The sequence below is a fragment of the Apteryx mantelli genome, chromosome Z, assembly GCF_036417845.1.
Source record: "Apteryx mantelli isolate bAptMan1 chromosome Z, bAptMan1.hap1, whole genome shotgun sequence".
NCBI classification, from domain to species: domain Eukaryota; kingdom Metazoa; phylum Chordata; class Aves; order Apterygiformes; family Apterygidae; genus Apteryx; species Apteryx mantelli.
The window spans coordinates 12,566,986-12,590,422 of NC_090020.1; the positions used below are offsets into that span (position 1 = coordinate 12,566,986).

Sequence of the window (23,437 nt, forward strand, 5' to 3'; positions counted from 1 at the left end):
CTCAGACATCAAGCAAAGAGGTAACTAGCATGGAGAAATGCTCAATGCTGCATCTCTGAAAAAGACTAGCCAACTTCTGGTTCACCTCCCCTCACAAGGAGATGCCATCTCACTTGTATTCTGTTGGGAATAAGAATGATGGAAACTCAGGTGGTTAAGGAAGAGAAATTACAAGGGCGTACAGAAAAATAATCCGGCTTCTTCTTTCCTAACAAGGCCATACTGCTTCCTTTGGGACTATTAGACCTTTTTACTGTGCCTCTGTGGATGTATCAGCACGGTCCTCCGCACACCAGTGCAAGCTCTGGTCTGCCACCTCAGCCTGAAAGAGTCAAGTGCAAAATGCTGCCTCACCTGCCTCTTGCCCTTTTGCTTTGACCTCATGCATCAAGGTTTGTCATCAGTTCCTGCTTGGCCCTGACAGGACTTTGTTCTGAAGGGAGGGGGAGGAAGCCCCAAAACTGGTGGAAAGTTTCCATTCAGGATCTTCAGATAGCTCTCATGTTTTTCACCGCCTACCAACAGTTGTACATGTCCTGTGAAATGTGTGCCAAGCATGAAGCTTGGCACATAGCTTTGCACAGCAGCAGCTTGAATCACCTTCTCTCGCACCTGACAGAAGTTGGTCCATCACTTGCCTGCCCAGACAGTATTCCTGGCAGTGTTGATCACACATTTGAACTGCAGGGTTCAGTGATTATTCAAGGCTATCGCTAGGGAAGAAGGTTGTTTCCTGTGCTGTAGCTCTTCTTCTTTGTACTGAGATACCTGAGGCATACTGCTCCAAAGCCCACCATGATAAAATTGACAGAAAACAAACAGACAAAAAAAGCACAACAACTTCTTTTGTCATCAGTCTTCTTCCCAAATCATCCAACACTCCAGCCTACATTTCATCCTAACTCAATGTGCTTCCAGAAGTGATAGAAAATAAACTTACTGTCATTTGGCCCAAACCAAATAAACTCTTTGCTCTCCCAAGCTCCACAAGCCACCTCCAAAAATTCTACAGAAGGAAAGTTTGATGCTTGCTCTGCACATCCAAGCACTGCGTTCAACACTGACATCAGTTTTAGAGAGACCCACCCTCTTCTCTTCTAAAACCAACCTGGGCTTGATTAATTCTAGAAACCCAGACAATACTCCCTGCTGAGCAATGGACCATGGCAAAAAGATCACAGGGTAACAGAATGTCTCTAGTTGGAAAGGACCTCTGGAGATCATCTAGTCTAACCCCCATGTTCAGGCATGTTGCCCCGGCCTGTGTCCAGATAGCTTCTGAATATCTCCAAGAATGGAGGCTCCACAACCTCTCTGGACAACCTGTTCCAGTGCTCCGTCAGCCTCACAGTGAGAAAGTGTTTTCTTCTGTTCGAATGGACCTTCCTGTGTTTCCATTTGTGCCCATTGCCTTTTCTCCTGTCACTGGGCACCACTGAGAAGAGTTTGACTTCATCTTCTTCGCACCCTCCCACCAGCTATTTAAATGCATTGATAAAATTCCCCCCTCAGTCTTCTCTTCCCCAGGCTGAACAGTCTCAGCTCTCTCAGCCTCTCCTCATATGACAGACGCTCCAGTCCCTTCACGGTCTTGGTGGCCCTTCGCTGCACTTGCTCCAGGATGTCCGTGTCTTTCTTGTCCTGCCGAGCCCAGGACTGGACCCAGCACTCCAGATGGGTCTCACCAGTGCTGAGCAGAAGGGAAGATCACCTCCCTCGACCTGCTGGCCACGCACTGCCTAATGCAGCCCAGGAGGCTGTTTGCCTTCTTGGCCACAAGAGCGCATTGCTGGCTCATAGTCAACTTGTTGTCCGCCAGCACCCCCAGGTCCTCCTTGGCAAAGCTGCTCTCCAGCAGGTCGGTCCCCAGCCTGTACTGGTTCATGGGGTTATTTCTCCCCAGGTGCAGGACTCTGCAGTTCCTGCTGTTGAACTTCATGAGGCCTTCTCTGCCCACCTCTCCAGCCTGTTGAGGTCCCTCTGAATGGCAGCACAGCCCTCTGGTGTATCAGCCACTGCTCCTCACTGGAAAACTTGCTGAGGCTGCACTCTGTCCCATCATCCAGATCGATAATGAAGAACTTGACCCACTACTGACCCCTTGGGCACAGCTCTAGTTACTGGTCTCTACCTGGACTTTGTGCCACTGATCACAACCCTCTGAAATCAGCCATTCAGCCAGTTTTTGATTCACCACTACTTGATTAGAAGATCTACTCTGTTCAATTCTGCACTCTTTCCTTGCCAACCCTGTCCATGACTTCCTCACTTCATTGTTCATCAGTTTGTCTCAGATATGTAGGATATGGAACAACAAATTGGCCAACTGTGTTCCCCATGCAAAACTAGGAACAAATCCCAAGTTCACCTTCTGCACCAGCCCAGAGCTATAAAAAAGTCCTATCCAATCACAGGGATTACAACCTTCCTAAGCAAAAGCAGAAGGACCCAGCCAGTCAGCCCAGGGGCAAGCAGAGGTCCCCCAGCACAGTCATGTGTAACACACAGAGCGGGAGGTTCATTCCAGCTGTGGATGTTTGTGTTACCACCACCATCTCCTCTGGTGGTCAACCTGACTTCTGTCTTGATGGAGATTCTCCCTGTTCGTTACTCATCAAGCCACAGCCTTAGTCAGAGCTGCTCTCAGGAGATGGGGAATACAGGAGACAGCTCTCAGCTCTTCTGCCCACCAGGATACACATCCATTGCCCAAGAGGGTAAAAGAAGAGAATGTCACTGCTAGAGCCTGAATGAGAACCTGAAGCCACAGAAAACCCTGCCCCAGCACTCCCCTACTCCAGTGCCACTTGTTCTGCTAATTCCAGTGCGGGAGTCTCTCCTACCTAGAAGAAGAGGGATGTCTCTGCCAGCAGTGGAGTAGGTGACCTTTCTCTCTGCAAAAAACAGCCTACAAATCTCATTATCTCCAGAACCTCTCAGAGACTGTTACAGAGAAAATACCTATATTCTTCCTCTCCTTCAGACCATGGATTTCCCTTGCTGGGCAGTACTCATTTGGAGTAGGGCCCTTTCAGACCCAAGTCCATTTTGTATGGCAGTTCTACAGGAAAATGTTCACAGGTAGCCTTGAAAAACACCAGGCATCTGCTGGGTTGTCCACCCCCTTCCACACAGCCCTACAATGTGGCAGACACACTGACGGATAAAAGCTGCTGTCTGAGCCTCAGAGCAATCTCTTAATGCAGCTGCCTAAATTGCATTGCTCTCTCCTGTGATACTTTAGTCTATCCCTTTCCTGCTCCTCCTGATGTCCAGGTCACTGGTACACAGTACAAAAAGCTCTGATGAGGTGTGCCTATGAGCTAAGTTTTAGAATAGCTGTCCCTTCAAAACATACCAATAAAGACAATTATCATGATCTGTATTAGAACAGAATGTTGTCATTTCAGGTAAAGATTGGGGTCCTGTTATGCTGGGCAACACATAGCCTTATAACAAGAGACAAACGCTGCCTAAAGAACTTGTAATCTCTTCTACAGAGATACAACAGACAAACACAGAAGTGTCTTTTTTATCTCCCATTTTATGGGTGAGGAACTAAGCCTGTGGCTAAGGTAACTGGAAGTCCTTATCAGAAGGAGAAGTCACGTTCCAGCTTCTGGAATTGCTGCCACATATCTATCTAACAAGAAATCCTCCTTGAAGAGGTAAGGTGCAATCTCAGAACTCTAGGATTGTATCCCAAATGTGACCAGCTGGCCCACACCATGCCCAAAAAGTAAAAGTAATAATGTTTCCCATACATACCTCAAACTCTAGATAGTGGTCCTTCAGCTTATAATCGTCCACTTCCTTGCCTTTGAGCTTCTTGTCAGGAGGATAGGAGCGATGCTCGGCAAGCTCAGTGGAGATCTGCTTCAGCTTAGCTTCATGGGATTTCAGCTGTTCATCCTTCAGAAACACATTAGGCACTTAAGTGACAGAATCTAAAATATTCAATAAGCAAAACAAAATAAAGAGAGATCCCTGTACAACAGTACCAGGTAGTTCCTTTTTCTTTCTCTCTTTCTTTCTTTAAATTAATTTTAATTAAATTGCTAAGGCCTGTTCTGAGCTCTGTCCCCAACAGCAGTCTCAAAGGGGTCCAGGCAAAGTAGCCAGATTTGCAGAAAAAACTCAGCAGCTAGCAGATGCCGCTGGGAAGAATAGCAACCCTGTCATCCCTCACCTGGCTGAGGGCAATGGAAGCAGCTTTCTGGAGAGCATTACTGACAACATGACACTTCTGCTGTAATATTTTTTGTGGCAAATTAATTAAGGCTCTTGTATGCAGTCAGTCCAAGGGCACAATTCAGCTCCCTGTCTCAGGTCTCTACTATAAAAAGCAGCTCCTTCCAAGACAGAATGAATATACAAACAAAGCCCTTCTTTCCATTACTGCACTAGCAAATGCTCTCTGGTCGGCGGTTTCCATTCATTCAGAACAATGCACTAGGTCCAGAAGAGGAAGTCTGTCCTTTCCCCAAAAGGTATCTTGTTTTGCTAAGCTGCTACCAACTTTTATCCCACTGTGCAGCTGGAGAGAGCGAGGAGCTGCTACTCTGTCTTTCTAGGCAATTTCCTTTATCGTAATCCCGAACCCACTCACTTCCTCCGGTCCATCTGTACAGGGAACAGCTACCCTTCCCTCAGCTCAGGAGGTTTCTAGCTCCTGTAGCATGGCCTTCTGGCCATTTCTAAGCTTGGACCTGAAATTCCACTTGCTTTAGGTAACTCTAAAATACAGACATGGTCATGAAGACCTCACTAACTTAGCCAGAGTCATAACAGCAGTCAGCTTTTGTAGTGCCCAGCTCAGCTACCAGATATTTACTTAGCATCAGAAGAGGGGATGGCTGCCCGTGGTCGTCCCCCAGTTATGTGGCTACACATTATGCAGGTTCAAGCCTAAATCGGACGCGTCTGTATTGCAGTGTTTATCACACCAAGGACTGAACCTCTCAGCTCACTTAACTAGAGCTGCAGAAAAGAGTAGAAAGGGGAAAAACTTCTAGAGCAGATCAGGGTTGAGCCTCAGCTAATCTTATGTTTTATCTCTTTCACAGAGAACTGCAGAAGAAAATATGTGGGATAATTTGCCTCCGCCTCTACATGGTAGGGCTCAAACTAATCTCTATTGGTTGACAAAAAAATTCTTGTTGCTGTTAGTAACTACTCTGGATCTGCTTGCTCTTTCTATTAGTGTCCAATCTGTCTTCAACACATTGTGCTAAATCCCCAGTCTCAGTGACATTCTATTGCAATGAGTTCTCCACCTCCTGATGACAGGACGTCTTTGAGCAACTATTAATTCGGCACTTCTTTGTTCCAGGACACAAGTCCTTTGGTGTTTTTGTGTGTGCATGCACACTCTCATAAAGAAGGAAAACAAATCTAGTAGATATTTTCTAGACCAGTCATTCCTTCATATACTTGTGTCACAACTCTTCGCAGTAACCAAGAACAGATACTAAAAGCAAACTTGGCGCAATGATTTTGCATAACTTGTCATGTTCATCCTCCCTTCCCCACCCATGTTAGGTTCCCACTGCATCCTGACTTCTGCCTGACCAGGCCCTTTGAAGGAGGTACTGGCATCATGATTCAGCCCACCAAATCCTAAACAACAACCAGAGATTTGACAATTCATATTTTATTGTCTGCCAAACAAGAAGCAGCCTGCTGGCAGCTTTTTCACACTGACAGATAAAAGCAGACATGTTTCTGCTTGTCTTTGAATTTATCTGCCTTGAACACTTAACATTCTTCTGCCTTTAGCTAGAACAGCTTATCTTATTCCACTGCTTATGTCTTGCCTTCTTCAAGACACAAACCACAGGGCTGTGTTCTGTTTTTTTCCCTTTCCAGATTTAATGGAAACATTGAGACTAGAAAATAATGTGCTAAATGGAACAATCATACAGAACAATGATGAGTAAAAAGTCTTTTTTTGGTGATGATGGGTAAATTATTGAAACCACAAGTTGAGCTACAGTATAAAAAAAAAGGTGAACAAAACTATAGTCTGTATGAACAAAGAGTAAAACCACAAGGACAAGACTAGTTAATATTAACCCGTATGAGACACACTTTAAACTTCAACCCAGAAAAGAAGATGGAAAGTCGGTCATCACATCAGAAGAACAGCTACTGCCATGGAGAGGGAAAAAACAGGGCCAACATAAAAAGTACCACCTTAGAGAAATGTAGATTCTGAGATAATGGTTTCTAAGGAGTGTTGCTAAGCTGTGATGATGGCAAAAAAGCATTTAAGAAGCAATCCTCTCCAGGGAGATGGCTTTAAAAGCTACAGGAGTTTATTAGCAGAGAATACACCTAGGACCGGGTTCTGTCCCCTCCTGCCACCTGTCCAACCTGATTTACAAAGCTGGTGGTGGGTTCCCGCTAGCGCAGGAAGAATCGCAGGCATGCATCACAGCCCCTAAAGCACACAGAGCTATGAGAGTGACCATCAGACATAGCTAGTTTGAAGCAAGCAGAAGTAGGTGTTTTATCATGCAAGAGGTAATAGAGCTGTGAAACTCCCTCTCATAGGATGCTGCATATGGTAAAAGCTTATATGGTCATATAAGTTGAGACCAAACATGTTCATGAATATATATAAAATAGGAAATCCCTGAGCTGATAAGGGTTGGAGTCTGGAAAGGTATGAGGGAGAAATATAACTGATGCTCGCCCTGTTCTTACCTTTCTCTACACATTCCCTTAGAACAGAGAATGAGAGGGATCCTTGGACTGGCCCAATACTACTGTTCTTATAGGCTCACTGGTGTGATTTTAGAGCAGCTTTATGGCTGCTCTAAAAGAGATGATGAGTCAGCTTTGACCTTTTATCACCCCAAAAGTCTGAAAGACTCAGGCGTATACACATTTTGTGCAGTCAGTGGCAATAAACACTCAAATTCAAAAAAACACCAGGCAGACAGTATATAAAATGTCCTCTACGGAGCAATAGCTATGGGATGAAAATTCTACATCCGATATTAGGAGCGTTGGTGATTGTTTCTTTTCCTCAGAAAAATAAAACAATAATATTCAAGCCTCCTCCCCCACTTAAAATCTTGCATCAGGAAACAAGCAGAGAACTACCCTGCTAACAGAGATCTGTGCAGGCCTATTTCTAATAGAAATGCCAGTGGTAACAGGAAAAAACAATTTTAAGAACCACCTGCTGGACTCCAGGCACTCATAAAAATCTTCATGACCTATGCTCAAGATAAAAACAGTTCACCTGAGATAGCTTTGTTGTGGTTGCTGGCAGGAGTGGGCGACTGAATTTCTTCTGAGACCCAATTGCGGCTGGAAACGGTGGTGCAGAGAAGACAGCAGCCACACAGTTAATCTTGTTGATCCAGGCCTGCATTTCTTCTTGGCTCCTGAGGAAGAAATACATATTGAACACCTGTTGATGAAGCCTCTTCTCCCTTGTTCTCTCCCTTTCAATTACATTTTTAAACTGAGAAAATGAAGAACTGGACAAGTTCATAGAGACAGCTGAGCTTTGTGGCCTATCTTTGAGAGCAGTTAGTGTCAGGTATCTCAGTCATAGGCTGGCTCATGAATAGGTCCATAACTCATCCTAACAGGTAGCATACCCAAACCTGTCTTGCTGATTTTGTAGGAAACTGAGGCCTTATGGAACCTCCCATACCTGAGGGACAACTCCAGTGTCCTCACTCAGACCACATCAGGGGCTCACAGATGCATGTAAGATTGACACTGTGCCCTCATGCATCAAGCTATTGAAATCTGCCAATGTTCTTATGCAGTGTAACTTTTGTTTTCAGGGCTGGCTGCTGCAAGCAGCAGTGTTATGAATGGCATGCAACACAAAGCCAGAATATCTTACTGTGATCTCTCTTGTCCTCATCCTTCCAGTATGGCTACAGCTCTTCCTAATCCAACCCAAGTGACACATGCCACAGAGCCAACCGATGCCTTGATTCTGCCATATGTCCTAAGGCTTCAACTGTACTGCACCCCACAAATTTCTGGGAGGTTTCATGTGGATCTCAGTGGAAAAGACAGGCTTGTGTAGAAAACTGATGCACAGGTTTTCAATGCCAGAAGCAAAAGACAGGTCATCTGTTCCATCTGGATATCACAGGCTGAAGAATTTAATCAAATTATTCCTACATTGAATAGTAACTTTGTTTCTGACCAAAGTGTATCTTCTAAAAAGATCCAGTTAAGACCTGATGACATAAGGGGATAGACAATCCAAGACTGCCTTTGGTTATTTGTTTCAATGATTAATTACCTTGGATATTAAAAGTTTGTGCCTTGTTTCCAAATTGAATTTCCTGCAGCTTCAGCTTCCAGCTGCTGCATCTTGTTATGCTTTTCTCAGCTAGATTAAAAAGCCTCTTAAAACCTGATGTTTCTTTCTCATGAACAACTTGTGTGGCCTAAATAAATCACCTCTTAATCTTATTTCTGATCAAATAAACAGCTTGAACCTCTTAAGCCTCTACCTTAACCTGTCCAGGCAGGTCCTTCAGCAGTGCTTGCTTTTTTCAGCCATTGGCACAACTCAGAAAAGAGAACTTACTGGGCTTGGAAAAGCAGGACCCTCCAATCTGCTGTTTTAAGCTTAAGGACATTGGGTTTCTTTTCGTAGTCCGTTGCCTTGGATGCCAGCGCATGATGCACACTAACTGCATTCTTCAGATCTTCCTCTGATAAAGCCTTTTCTGGTTTATATTCATCCTGCAGGAATTAACAGGGGAAAAATGGTATATATTTCTCCATGTGACACTCCTCTTTCCTTAACCAATGGAAGAACCCTCTTCCATATAGACCTGTGAACATTATTAAAGTATATGAATCGAATGCAATATGATTTGAGCACTTGCAGTTCCCACTACCTTAAAAAAATTTTTTTTAATGTCTTTTCAAGGGAGAGAAGTAGTTCCACTACCTGCTTGCTAGCAACAGGGATAAATAAGTATTTGACTATCACAATACCTATAGACAACTTGTCTTCACTTCAGGAATCCTACATGACCAGCTCCCCACCTCCATTTCCCAGCTGCTGGTTTCTGCTCGAGTTCCTGACTTCCACTGCCTCATTTTTATTTTTCTCAAACAATTACCTTTGTACTTCTTCCTAGACAGGCCTCACACAATGGAGGAGCCAACCTATCACTCTCAACAAAGCAATTATGGGAACCTCCTTTAAATCTCTCCTTTGCAGTGCTAAGGAAAAAACCTAGTAGTAGCTAGTCTGTCACCACGCTGACAGTATGATGGATGCAACACCATCTCACAATTTCTTCGTACATCTTCTTACACCTGCACCCATCTGTTGTCTTTATTACAGGAATAAGGAAGAAACACCTTAGGCTCTCAGGCCAGTTCCCAGTTACACCACTTCACACAATGTCTCTGGAAGCCAGAGCTGCACACTCTGTGGGAAGGGATTGCCTCTGCTGAGGGCCTGTAAGTGCCAAGCACAAAATGGTCCTGATTTACAATGCAACAACAGCACCACCCATAACAAAAAATAACAAAACAGGGGGTCAGAGCACTCTGTGACACAAGCATCAGCCTGGGAACAGTCTTTGATCTCCTGAGCGATAGGAGCCAGGGGAGTGCACAATCATGGTATTGCCATGAGTTTAAGTTAAAGTTCACCTGCCTATAGATGGCTTGCTGAACATAGGGCAAGCCAGGAGCTTTTTAAAGGAAAAGTCAGTTACTAGCAATGCTGCAATTGTGAAAATATATCCAAGTTCCTTAAGGAGAGGCTGGAAGCAGGCTATAACAGACTCCACTTCTCTCCTTCAGTGGTATCACAGAAATCGGTCTTGTCTGATACACCTGCCAAGGGAGGGAGTGCGATGGCTGCAAAATAGAAGAGTAAGTTCCGGCAAGTGTGATAGTTATTGATCGCTTCCCTTGAACACAAGAGAACAAGATGGAGTTTAGGAGACAAAAGAGCACAGCACACTGGGCCCTCTGCCAGGGCAGTCCTTGCTTGAACACCCAGAGAGGTATCCGTCCCTAAAGAGAACAGGCTAAAGTGCATGAATCAACTTACAGGGCTTATCTGGTGGCTAAGAGACCAGAGCTGCAGCCAGAGGCAACTACGTGGCATTCATGCTGTTGTCAGGCTGGATTTCATCACACTTTTCTGGGGTCAGTTTCAGGGGATATGGAATCACTACACTCTCCCAGCCGAGAGTGCAAAGCTTCCCGCTCCTTTGCCACATTTCTTAATCGTCCATGGAGGTTCAGTTAATGCTGGCTCAGGACCTGCTGCTCAGGCTCTTGGCCAACACGTTAAGGAAGAGTTAGCTAACTGGTTATACGGTCACAGCACTAGCTCAGTTTGGCACCTGACAAGGGCACAAGCCACTGCAGATCGGCAGCAGACAAAGCAGAAAGGCTGAAGACTGTCCCATAGAGGATGGAATCGAGGTAGCCTTCAACCTAATCACCGGCAAATAAGGGGTTTTCAATGTCTGGTATTTTGGTAGTGAGAGAAGTCAAATCTTCCCTCTCTCTCACTGCTACAGCTCCTGCTGAGAGCCAGCAAGCCTTGAAGGGACCTCCATATCCTGATGGACTCTGCCTACTCTCATTCAGGGCACTCCCTAAACCTTCTTAAGGAAGACTTAGGGAAGTCCATAGCCCAAGGACAAGCACTGAAGGATGTCTTGAAGATGGAGCAAACAAGCCCCCAGGTCAAGTTCCTTTCTTCATGGTTGCAGAAGCTGATTTATTTGGTGGTAGCTTTGAGGTAAATGACTGGGATCACTGTCCAGGGAGACTAGGAAAATTCTAGAGCCAGGAAATGAACTTAGACAGACCTCAGAAGAAGGACAGTCTGGCTTTCCTTAAGGTGCTGCCTTGAGGCAGTAACAGCTACTGCCTTGCCTGGTCCTTCCAAGCTTTCTGTGGAAGAGGAGTCCAACATTCACAACATGCTCTGGTATCTAAAACCTGTTCCAGAAGAACTCCACATTTGGGCAGTCACAGAAACAGTCCTTGCTAAGGACCCCTCCTTATTGATGGATGGAGTTTATGGTAATCCTTGCTAATCCCACTGGATCAGCTGTCTGTAATTTACCTTGACAGCTGGGGCTCTGCCAGCTCCTCCACAAGCACTGATCAGCATACCAGAAATGTCTTCAAAGTAGTTGGCCAATCTCAGAAAAAGCTGGAGGGATGTTAGTGCGCTGCCAAAATTCCTCCTCTAATGCCTTCAACTCTTTTAAACTGGCAGGGAATGGTAAGGGTGCAATAACATCCATATCTCATATGCAGCCAAGAACAGCACATGCTCTGATGTGCTGGTATCAGCATGGAGAAGGAGCTGAAATGAAAGGCAGCTCACTCAATTTAGACCAAGACACTGGCAAGCAAAATATATGAGAGGCCAGGAAGGAACTGCAACCTTCGAATCACTAAAGGCTGATGTGAGTGCTGTACACAATGCAGTTACATGCTGAATTTGTCTTTCTAAAACTCCCCAAAAATGACTTTTCCATCTTCCACTGATCCAGAGTCAGCATATTTCTAAATCCATTTCTGACAGACCAAAGAATGGAATTTGGCTTTTTATCAGCCAATGTACCATGGGTGGGCATCTATGCTCAGCTACGTGTGATGGTTGCAAAATCCTTTCTTTCAGAAAGCCTTGTCCCTGATGACTTTACATCATTCTGTCCTCTTTCTTTTGTCATTGTTGTTAAATAGAGGAAACACATTTGAGAAAAGTTATATATATAAAAAAAATACCCGAAAGCCCACAGGATTATAAAAAGCCACATCAAAGAGCTACAATGTTGCAGACCTCTCAGAAGAGCACAAATACAACATGAAGGCTTGTGTCTTGCACCATGTGCCCAGAAACAATTTCTAGCAAGGAAGTAAAGTCAGGCTTATGTCCTCTCCTTATAAACCTCTTTTCTGCATGTGCACTTCACATCCCACATCAATCTAGTGAACAGACATTCTGTCAAGCTCATATGTTGTGATTTCCTCTTGTTATAAATACAGAAGGCAGGAAATTAACCTTGGCCTGAAGATGTCCAGAGACAGGCCCAACATCCCAAATGTCAAATCTCTCATTTTACATAATATTGTGCAGGCATGTTTAGTTGGCTAATCGTGAACATTTCCACTGAGCCCCTCTGGCGGTTTCTGTGCTTACCGATTCAGAAACCATCTCTCTCAAATCACTCATTTAAAAATAGAGAAAAAAAAATGCAGCACACCAATTAGCCCTGGAACGGTTCCAACAAAAAAAAAAAAAAAAATGTGGGCACAGAGACAGGACTGCCCAGATAAACTCCCCAGTAAATCTCAAGTCATTATCATTTAGGAACCACTCTCATATATGGACTTTGACAGTAAAACAGGGAGAACGAGACTGGTAAGCAAACTAAATGAGAGCAGAACTGAGACCACACTACCCACTGGGGGAATCACAGCTGCAACAAACTATTAGTATTTATATTAGAATAGCATCTTGAGGGAACAGCTGAGGTAGATAAACAGAGAAAGCAATGATGTAGAGGTTTGTGTGCATGGTTGATGACTGGCTGGTAGATAAGAAGAGAGCAGTGGATGTTGTCTACCTTGACTTCAGAAGGCTTTTAACACTGTCTACCATAACATCCTCATAGGCAAGCTGATAAAGTATGGGCTAGGTGAGCAGACAGTGAGGTGGACTGAAAATTGGCTTAATGGCAGAGCTTAGAGAGTTGCAATCAGTGGTGCGAAGTCAGTTGGAGGCCTGTAGATAGTGGTGTCCCATAGGGATGAATACTGGATCCAATACCGTTCAAATTCTTCATTATCGATCTGGATGATGGGACAGAGTGCAGCCTCAGCAAGTTTTCCAGTGAGGAGCAGTGGCTGATACACCAGAGGGCTGTGCTGCCATTCAGAGGGACCTCAACAGGCTGGAGAGGTGGGCAGAGAAGGCCTCATGAAGTTCAACAGCAGGAACTGCAGAGTCCTGCACCTGGGGAGAAATAACCCCATGAACCACTACAGGCTGGGGACCGACCTGCTGGAGAGCAGCTTTGCCAAGGAGGACCTGGGGGTGCTGGCGGACAACAAGTTGACTATGAGCCAGCAATGCGCTCTTGTGGCCAAGAAGGCAAACAGCCTCCTGGGCTGCATTAGGCAGTGCGTGGCCAGCAGGTCGAGGGAGGTGATCTTCCCTTCTGCTCAGCACTGGTGAGACCCATCTGGAGTGCTGGGTCCAGTCTTGGGCTCGGCAGGACAAGAAAGACACAGACATCCTGGAGCAAGTGCAGCGAAGGGCCACCAAGACCGTGAAGGGACTGGAGCGTCTGTCATATGAGGAGAGGCTGAGAGAGCTGAGACTGTTCAGCCTGGGGAAGAGAAGACTGAGGGGGGAATTTTATCAATGCATTTAAATAGCTGGTGGGAGGGTGCGAAGAAGATGAAGTCAAACTCTTCTCAGTGGTGCCCAGTGACAGGAGAAAAGGCAATGGGCACAAATGGAAACACAGGAAGGTCCATTTGAACAGAAGAAAACACTTTCTCACTGTGAGGCTGACGGAGCACTGGAACAGGTTGTCCAGAGAGGTTGTGGAGCCTCCATTCTTGGAGATATTCAGAAGCTATCTGGACACAGGCCGGGGCAACATGCTTGAACATGGGGGTTAGACTAGATGATCTCCAGAGGTGCCTTCCAACCTCAACTCTTCTGTGATTCTGTGATGATTAAGGGCAGATACAGCAGCTAACACAGTGAGATTTACCTCTTCTCTGTTTAAATAGCACTTAGTGCACCGAAACCTTCATCACATCTGCTTCCTCCACAGATACATAAATAATGAGAGAAAGAAGAAAAATGTGTGTATGCATATGCATTTGCACCCTGCCCTAAGCACTGCATAAACAGGAAAGCAGGCAAACAGGGAGAAGGAAATCCCTTGCCCATGACCAGCAACAGAGCTCTGCATTTCTACAAAGAAGTCAAGCTGTTCTAAAATGTTCCTGAATGTTCTGAAATTAGGATAATTTCAGTCTCCTGCTACACTGCAGAAGGAAACCACATTTCAGAAGCTTATATTATAACTAAGCTTGGTCTAGCTGTGCATTTTAAAATTCTGGCCACCTCAGCTTCTGCAATACCATTTCCCTAACAGAAGAAAGTTTATGTCAGGGTTGAAGCGAAGCCCTGATGGACCTTTTGGAGCTGAAGGCAAATCCAAGAACGTTTCACTGATACAATTTGAGGCAGAGGGGCTGAGCAGGGGCCAGAGACACTCAGACTCGCAGCTGCCCCCTCTCTCTGCGAAAGAGTCACTTCCCATCAGGACCCTCTGTTAACTTCCTCCAATATCAAACTAAAAGCCCTCTTTTTCTCTGTGCTATGGCATGGCGATTCGAGCGTCAGCGGTTTCAGGACCAAGTAGGAGAGTGCAGCTTTTGCAGAGTAACCACAAAATTCAAGTGCTGTGACAACTGCAAAGCACACAAATAACAAACAAATAAGAACAAGAATTGCAGCAATGTATTTTGTTCTGCAAAGGTGCAGTCAGATGTGAAATAATTACTCTCTTGCTTTCCAAAGGACGAAGGGGAAGAGTGGGAAGAACAACCTTCTGTAGGAAATTTGTGTGCTACATCAGCATCTGTATGTTTTGTCAAACAGAAAGAGTTTATATATAATATTCTAGTGATAATCATAACAGTATTTAATTAAGATTCTAAAATAGACAGCTTCTCCATTTCTTCTTGAAAGCTTACTAACCACCCCTCAGGTATCCACTAAGAAATTAGTTCATGCATTATAGACAAGGAACCTTCTTACTTCATCTTAAGGAAACACTCACTCTTTCAGGTGAACACTAAATATGACTTGTTTCAAGAATCAAAGCATCTGACTCCAATTCACCCAGGAAAGAACACATACAAACCTGCCATGAAGGCCACCTTTCATAAAATTGGTAACTGCTGTCCACAAGATGACCAAAAAGAAGACTCAGCCGGGGCGGGGTGGGAATTCAGACTTGATTCTAGTCTCTCTCATGTCACATTCACCTCTTGACCCAAATTTCCCCTCCTCCCTGCAGGTTCTTTTGTTTATTCCAGTATTTCAGCACTCTCTAACAGGGACTGCATCCACCTTGTATCACTTGTGCTGTAAGAATCTGATCCACACCATCCTCTTCCTTCTCAGAGACCTTTCAGCAGCACCTAGGCTAGCTCCAGGAAAATAATTTCAGAAAGCCAGAGCAGAGGAGGAGGAAACAGTAATATGAATTTTCTTGCCTGACAGTTGCAAAATGCACAGTGTAAAAAGGCTTTCAGTGGAGCAGACTTCTAAAAAACAGGGCAGTCTGGACAAACACTACCTATCTCATGAACATTTCACTTGTGTTTGCTAGGGGGTGAAGGGAGAAGCAAAAAGCCTTATGAATCTACTTTGCTGCTACCATTTATTTGATTTTGTCAGTTCTTGCTCATATAGTGTATTTCATTTTTCTCACAAGAGAATAGTTAAAAATGTGACATAATAGATATAAACTTGCACTGAAAGACTGGAAGGGTTACATTTGACGTTTTCTTAGACTTCTTGCTGGTGGAGAGCCAAATTTTTTAAAAATGATAGTGTTTCATCTTGCTTTGGGAATAAAGGTATCTTCCAAATTTGCAATGGAGCAGAAGCTGCAGATTCCTACCAGGACCAAGTCGTTGTTAAACTACTTTGCAGCTGCTCTTGCAGTCATTGTGAAAAAACACACTGTGAAAAGAGGGGAGAGGTGGATGGCCTCACAGCAGGGGCAGTGTTACTTATGAGCTGAGGTGTTAAAAGCAGCCCAAAGAAATGTGTGCAAGACAGAGAGAGATGGTGCCGTCTTTGCTGGTGAAGTTGGCTATTTTATCAGTCATGAGCAGCAGCAATGCTATAAACTGGAATTGATGGGGTGCACGTGGGATGGGGACAAGAGGATTGAACTTGACAGCATGAAATGGGGGAGGGAATCCGTGCCAGGTTTCATGCCTGAAGGAGTGCGTAAACAGCGGTGAGGACAGAGTGAACAGCTATACTGTGTACTGGAGAAAAAGAAACCTGGGGGTGAGCTGCGAGAGTAGAGGATACCTGCTGCTTTATCCCTCTTTAATTAGTTTCCAAAAGAGAGTGATTTCTCTTACCTTCTGCAAGTACAAGACTGTTCCCTTCAGCACAGCATAAAAGGTTTTCCAGCCTCGCTTCCCCCTGGGAGCTGCAAAGAAAACAAATGAAAACCCATTTAACTCAGATCCATTTTTACACTTTGTCTAGGCAACAGGAGAGCTACATTAGTCCTATGTTAAACCTCCTTTGTACTCTCCTTTTCAAAGGACAATGCAACTCAGCACAGTGCCGGCACATACCCACTGTGAGAGAGAGTAAGAAAGCAGCCGGGTGACAGCCCTGGACGGGATCAGAGAGGAGCAGGAGCAATGCAGAAGACAGGCCAGAGCGATCTGGTCTGTGCTCCTGCAGGGGCCAGCCCTGCCCCTGCACAGCGGGGTCTGAGCTCAGCGCAGGGGCAGCGGTTCGAGTAGGGCAAAACCCTTCTCCCTTTGCCCGCACGCAGAAGGCGCTGTGCAGCAGTAGCATGCCTTTGCCCAGAATGCAGCACTGCATAAAAGCGTCCATCCCTCCTGCAGCCACTGCGCACGTGGCAGCGCTGGCGGAGAGCTCCTGGCCCCCAACCCCTCTCCCCACAGACTGCGGAGGACACCGGAGAAGGGAGGGAAGGGAGTGGGGGGGAGCAAACAAAAGCCTAAGGGAAAAAGAATGAGTAGGTTAGAGGTGTCACTGGAGGAGCATACCAGAGACAACATCTCCAGCTCACAACTATCTAGAAGAAACAAAAAATAAAAGAGAACTCAGGATGAAGGCTCCAATTAGAAATGGATTTAGCATGGCTAAAGCATCACTCTCAGAAAGGCATCCCATCCTCATCTGCGGACACCAATCGATGGTGAAGAGGAACTAGGTTAGTTCTTAGCTCCAAAGGTTAATCATTCTCACCTCACACCATGGGCCTTATTTCTAATTAGCATTTGTCTGGTTCAGCTTCCAGCCATTGGCCCTTATTATGTTTTTCTCCTCTAGACTGGCTAGTGATTTAGCCCTCAGTACTCCTTTCCTGAGAATATATTTATATGGTGTAATCATATCACCTCATTTGTTATCCTACAGGAGCTAAACTCCACCCTGCAACAACATCATTAGAAAATGAAATATGTAAAGCACTATCTATCTTTAAAAATGAGTTTCATTTTACTTGGAACTCAAAAGTCAGAAAGTAAATTTTTGATGTGTTGCATGACAATGGGATCAGGCCACTAACATACACAGGAGCTTCTGAAAGCACGGCCCTTAATTATCTTGTACGTAAAATGATTATCCCAGAAATACCAGCATCCAGGGTACTGCATAATGAGTGATTCTGCTCACTTGTAGTTAAAGAAATAAGCTAACAAAGGCAACCATATACCTTTACTTATTAGGATTAAATAAACAAAATTTAGTAAAGAGGAACCTATTCAGAGCATCCAGTCATCAGAAAGAATGAGGTCACTTTGATTTCGACATTTCCACGTGTTTTCAGTTGTCCAGTTGTTTCAGCCTCCACCTTGAAAACATTAACCTTCTAAAATACACTCGCAGAACATGCAAACTCTGAAAAGTTTACTCCAGCTAAAGGGAGTTGCAAAAACCCATTACAAAGTCAGATTTTGCCTTTCGGGTTCAGTCCAGCAAGTGTAATATGAACGATTACTGATTACGAATGATCAACAATGATCACGGAAAAAACAGATGCTCTGAGTAGCCTCCGCTGTTTCCAAGAACATAATAGAAAACAAACAAATGAAAATATCCAAACAACAAAACACACAGGGGTAAATCAAAGGCCTTTGATAATTAGTGTACCACAACTGAAGTAGGACAAGAAAGAAAGAGGATAATTAAAGCAAATGAGACAGGGTTATTACAAAGAAAGGGCAGGGAGGAACTGCACAGTGTAATTCTGCCTGTTACAAAAAGCTGCACATGAGACCCCAAGGCTGGGAAAGGGGGGAAGGGAACGGTTATAGGATTTTCCAAGCTGACATAAGGAACACTCTTTCTCTGAAGACAGAAGAGGACGTGAGATTAGAAACAGTTTTGGTTTTGATCCAGCGTCACATAAGGAAAAGACAAATTACCAAGGAAAAGACAAATTACCAAACTACTGCAGAACAGCTACTGTAATCCGCTTGAAAATGTTTTCACTTCTGTAAACAAGGAACTTCATTTTCTTTTAGCACAAAAGATTCACATCACTCTTCTATAGCACGTTATTCACCATAAACATGCATTACAGCTGCTGCAAGTGGGACTGAACACTCAGTAAGCCATGACAGCGATAGTGTGATAATCCAATCGCTGTATTGCTTGTAACTGCTGCAATCTCCCCTAATGAAACAGCACTATTTGCCTTGAGAAGCACGGAGTCTTATCATGTGGGGCACTGTGCAGAGATGACAAGGAAATGAGGTTTCTGGAGTGAAAGATACTCACTTTTCTTTCCATCCATATCCGCATGGATTTTCCGAGCCAGGAATCCTGCTTTATACACAGCAGCATTGGGGTCATGAGGGATGTCTAAGAATGGGTTATTAGAGTTGCCAATGCGACCAACAGCCTTCGTCTGGCTCCCATTATCCTTTTCGTCAGTACCATCTGAGTGAGATTTTTTTTTCTCTTCTTCATCTCTAAAAAAGTGATAAAAAACAAGCAAGGTAAAATAAATCAGCAACTGTTCAGCAAGGTTACATTTTAGTAATTCTTGCACACTACTTGTTACAGCATACCTCTGTTTAAAGTTGACCCTATTTAGAAAGGAACCAAGATATGTACCAAAACACAGACAAGTTACAGCAACACTTCCGTTCACCTACTTCACCAGCACAGGTCATGGGAGCTGAATTTTCAAAAAAGCCCAAGTTTGTCTTTTCCATTCCCAAAAGGCAGGCTGTTAAGAGAGCTCTGTGTCCTCCAGTTTCAAATATTTTTACATCCAGTTAAATAAGTACTAAAATAGGAACTATTTGCCTGCTGGGCTTTTCTGAAAAATCTCCAATTTCTTTATGAGTTTGCATGTAGATGAAAAGAATTAGATTACTACAGATCACTGTGGCTTACCCCTTAACTTAGTATACGAAACACAGACTCTACCTCCTTTTCTTTATTTTCCTCCACAGACTGGCATAAAAGTAGTAATTTAAAAATAAAAACTACAGCTGGTGAATTATGTTATCTGTATTTTAGAAACAAAATGTTGCTCAAAATGTTACTTATTAGTGCAATGTATTCAACATGGCTCTCAGGGACAACAATGCAACCCATTTCAGCAAGTCACAAGCATTGCCTGTCTAATGAATACCTTTCTGTTTGCTACAGCCAAAGGTGAAAAGGAGAAGGTGGCCGGGAAAATAAACACCTTTGTGAAGGGCATCCATCACAAGAGTAGGATGACAGTTATCAGAGAATATCTGGGTGGATGGTGCATCTCAAAGCCAAGGTTGCTGTTAGGTGCAGAGCTGACCCACCTCCTTTGAGACCCCACACATCCCCCCCCCCCCAAGGTGACTAACAAGGGTGTATCAGGGAGGATGAGCAAAATGCCCATTTATGGGAATGCCCACCCTAACAAATGTCTTCAGAGAAATGCTAGGCAGGACAATCTGGGATATCCCAATCATTGCTGAAAAGGCCTTCCAGGGCATCACTTAGTCCGAGGAGATGCAATGATATCAGACTGCTGTGACAGCAAAGAAAAAGAATCCAAATCCAGTTTAGAGGCATCTCCCTGTTTCGGAGGGTAAGACTTTTCAATAGTATGGATATGGGCTGCTATAAATCAATATTTGGTCTCAAGAGCTAGAGAAAGGTGACAGACATTTTATTTAGTTGTAGAGATGTGGCGATAGCTCCTTGTGGCCTGGCAGCGTACCATACCATCATGGTGATGTCTGGCAAGGTCTCATGATGAAGAGGAACGAATCTTTCATCTGAAAGCCTGATTCCTGCAAAGACGACCAGTCTCTGCATCCTTCAGCCTATCAATACGTATTTTCCCACTCCTGAATGGAGATATCTGCAATAATTTTTTTGTTGGTCAAAGCAATAAGGATTGCTTCATGCATACGTTAATTGAAGCTACCTCCACCAGCTAAAAAGTGCAGGAATTCCCGACAAATTTTGGCTACCCCTTCCTTTCCTGTGTCTATTTCTCCAACTGGCCAGTGGCAAGCATACGTGAAATCTGAACCACCCCAGGACACATGTTGTTTAAATATGTGGCCATTCCAGGAGTAAACTCTCTCTACATAATTCTGTTTGTAATTTATGGTGCTTAATCCAGACTAAAATCTCTCACAGGGCACAAGCACTCAGGCTGATTTGTAATTTAGAAGCGCCCTGTGAATTCTGGGATCTCAGCCAAGGACACAGAGGATTTCTCCTTGTCAGCAGACACCTAGTGCAGCAGAAGGCTTAGCATCTTTTGGAATGAGCTATCTCCTTGGGAGCCATGGGAGCACACTATCCTGTACTGACTAGTTGTCTGGGGGAATAAACCAAATATTTCCATTTGAGCAGCCACAGGTGTTGTGATGAGCAAACATGGGAATCCTGGACAGCACCAGTGCTGGGGGTGGTGCTTTCAAAGTCAGCATCTCTGGTGGAGCTGATAAAAAGGAATTCTTCAAAAGACAAGTGCAGACAGAGCAGACAACAGCAAAATGGCATCTGCTCTCCTGACTACCAGATAGGAACAAACTTTTAACAGGTATTGAAAATGGAACATCTTTGAGACCCAGAAGCTTCAGGTGCTTTTGAGAGCTGGATGCTTTGACACATGAAATAGATGGTTGGGAGGTCAAGAGGCATGAGCCAGTTCAATCCATAAGATCCAATGAGGGGACCAAAGAGCCAAGGGGGACTCACTACAGAGACATGATGAAATGGGTGAACAGCTGAGGAAATAAAACTAAAAAGTGCCTCTATCCCCCTTTGATCTTGAATATTAAACCATAGTGGAAATAAAGCCAAGAGCTCTGGGACTCACTTCCTCTAATGCTCCATTTTGCTTCAGTGGTCAGGAATAAGAAGAAAGCAGGAGGACTGTCAGGAGGTTCAAAACAGCTCAGGTAATAGTCTTTACTTGTGCACCCTCCGCAATTGGCTGAATAGGACGGGCCAGGAATGGAGTCAACTGGGGACTGATCAAAGCACAGATCCTTACACGGACTAGTCAGCAAGAAAGGTGATGAAGGACTGCTAAAACAGACACACTCTTGCAGGACTGTCCAGAACACAAGGCTTTAGAAGAACAGCTCAAAACTGGATAAGCTTTCCTTTAAACGGTCTCAAAGATTTATCAATCTGCACTTACTCCTCACCAGCCTTCAGGACACAGTTGCAAGAAGGAAGAGCTACAGAAAATTCAGCTGGCCTCTGAATACATACACCTGAAGACTGATCTTTCTTTGAAACCCTTGGCTGTGGGAGTTGAAATTACTTCCTCTTCCTCAGATGGCTTTGACAGATTATTCATGGCCTGTAATATTCCTAGCGTGAAGGGCACCAGTGATGCTGGGGTGACAGATAGTGGCTGGTATCTCTGTGCAGGCATACTCAGTGCTGTGGATTTAGTGCCACACAGCCAATGCTTAGGTTCTTGTCAGGGCAGGCTTGATGTCTCAGCTTTCCATTTGGCACAGCTGATAGCATGATCCTTGTGTCTTTGGGGAAGGAGGAAAAAAAAAAAAGAAAGAGAAAAGATGTTGGTGCCAACACTGATTTCTGTAGCAAAACATTAGTATCTGGGCGCAATCAGGTTTGCAAAAGCCTTAAGAGGGTCTCTGCCTCTGGGAACGATTCCTCTTGCAACCCGTCTCCGGGGGCAGAAGGGGGCTGATACCTGTGAACCTGTTGTGGCCGAAAGGTGGAACTGAGCAGCATCTCCGTTCTCTGGGGTACTGCTGGCAGGAACAGGTCTGTAGAGATTTCCCAAGACACCGCATGAGTCACAAGCTATTTGCACAGTTTCCCAAAAGGAAAAGCTTCACTGCCATCTCCCTTAGGTTGTCCCTTTGGAAAAAGACCTGCAGATGGAGCAGTGCACCAGGACACAGGCTGTCCATGAGCACTCCAAAACAAGAACCTGCCTGCTCTGCCACTTGAAGAAAAGCAACAGTGCTGTGAGCCCCACATATGTGATAACTGAAAACCAGAAAATACTTGTCTTCTTTATTCTTAAACACACAGACCTGAAACAAGCGCAAAAATATGGATGTTGTCATTTTGGTGAAGAAATATATTTTTGCCTCTCTCCTCAAAAGATCCCCTACAAGAAAAGTCCCTTTTTTATCTTCTCCAAGAAAAACACCATCCAGGTCACTCCATAACAAAAACATCTCCATACTGCTGTAAGACCTGACTTTAGGCTCCATCTTGAAAAACGTCAAACTCACTAAGCTGGAAAAACAGGGTCACGCTCTTCATTTTTAAACATCTGCTTCTTCTCTGCATTTCTTCAAATAGAAACTCACATTGCATGGCAAAAGACTGAGTTTATCAATTAAAAAAATGACATATTTAAAAAAAGTCTGATTTGTGACATATAATTATACAAATCTGTGGAACTGATAATATTTGTATCAGGAAATCAACTTGAGGAACCAGTGGAGAGAAGTTCTCCGTGATGCCTTTCTCAAAAGGAGGAGAGAAGATAGAGAGCCAGATGATTACCAGATGACTGCTTTAAAACAAATTCTTAAGTTGCAAATTTAAGTTCCTGGAACCTGAGGTAAGAAGAGGTAATTATCATGGGGAGAGATCTTTGGTTTTGACCTAGAAAAAGGGGATTTCAGCACAGAGGTCGTTCTAACCACCCATGTCTCAGCATAACAATTTGCTACAGGAAACACAGAAGATGCAGTTTGGCAGGTCCCTTTTTCTATGACCTTGCTTGTCTTCACCATCACTGCCTCAGTCACCTATTTTGTTCTGGCTGGAAGGAGTCGATTTTTCAGCGGAGTTCAGAACAACAAAAAAAGAGATAATGTGTCCATATCTAAGCTTCTATAGAAAGAAAGCTTTGTAATGTACTGGTCAAAAACCATGAGGTTTTCCTGAAAATTACACCATCCTGCTTGGAGAAAGCTTTCACAATACTAATGGCTCAAAAGCAGCCACTTGTTTTCTGCAGTCTTGTAAGCAGTACTTCAGGGTTTCAAATGTTAATAGGAGATCACCATTCAGCCTATTTTAAGATGATGATATTTTTTATTCCTATCACCTGCAAAGGGAAGCAGACATAACATTACAGACAATGGAGAACAATAATATTCACCACATCACTACCATGTAGATATC

General features: G+C 44.2%; 1 protein-coding gene across 1 annotated transcript in view; it reads right to left on the reverse strand.

The window, feature by feature from the left end:
* Positions 1-23,437, reverse strand: part of PSD3 (pleckstrin and Sec7 domain containing 3) — a 107,537-nt gene that overhangs the window by 2,117 nt on the left and 81,983 nt on the right. The window contains exons 11-15 of the mRNA XM_067316744.1: positions 18,575-18,768; positions 16,171-16,241; positions 8,573-8,730; positions 7,253-7,397; positions 3,769-3,912 (exon numbers count right to left, since the gene is read on the reverse strand). Of these exons, the coding sequence (XP_067172845.1) occupies positions 3,769-3,912; positions 7,253-7,397; positions 8,573-8,730; positions 16,171-16,241; positions 18,575-18,768 (712 nt within the window). The remainder of the gene's footprint in view (positions 1-3,768; positions 3,913-7,252; positions 7,398-8,572; positions 8,731-16,170; positions 16,242-18,574; positions 18,769-23,437) is intronic.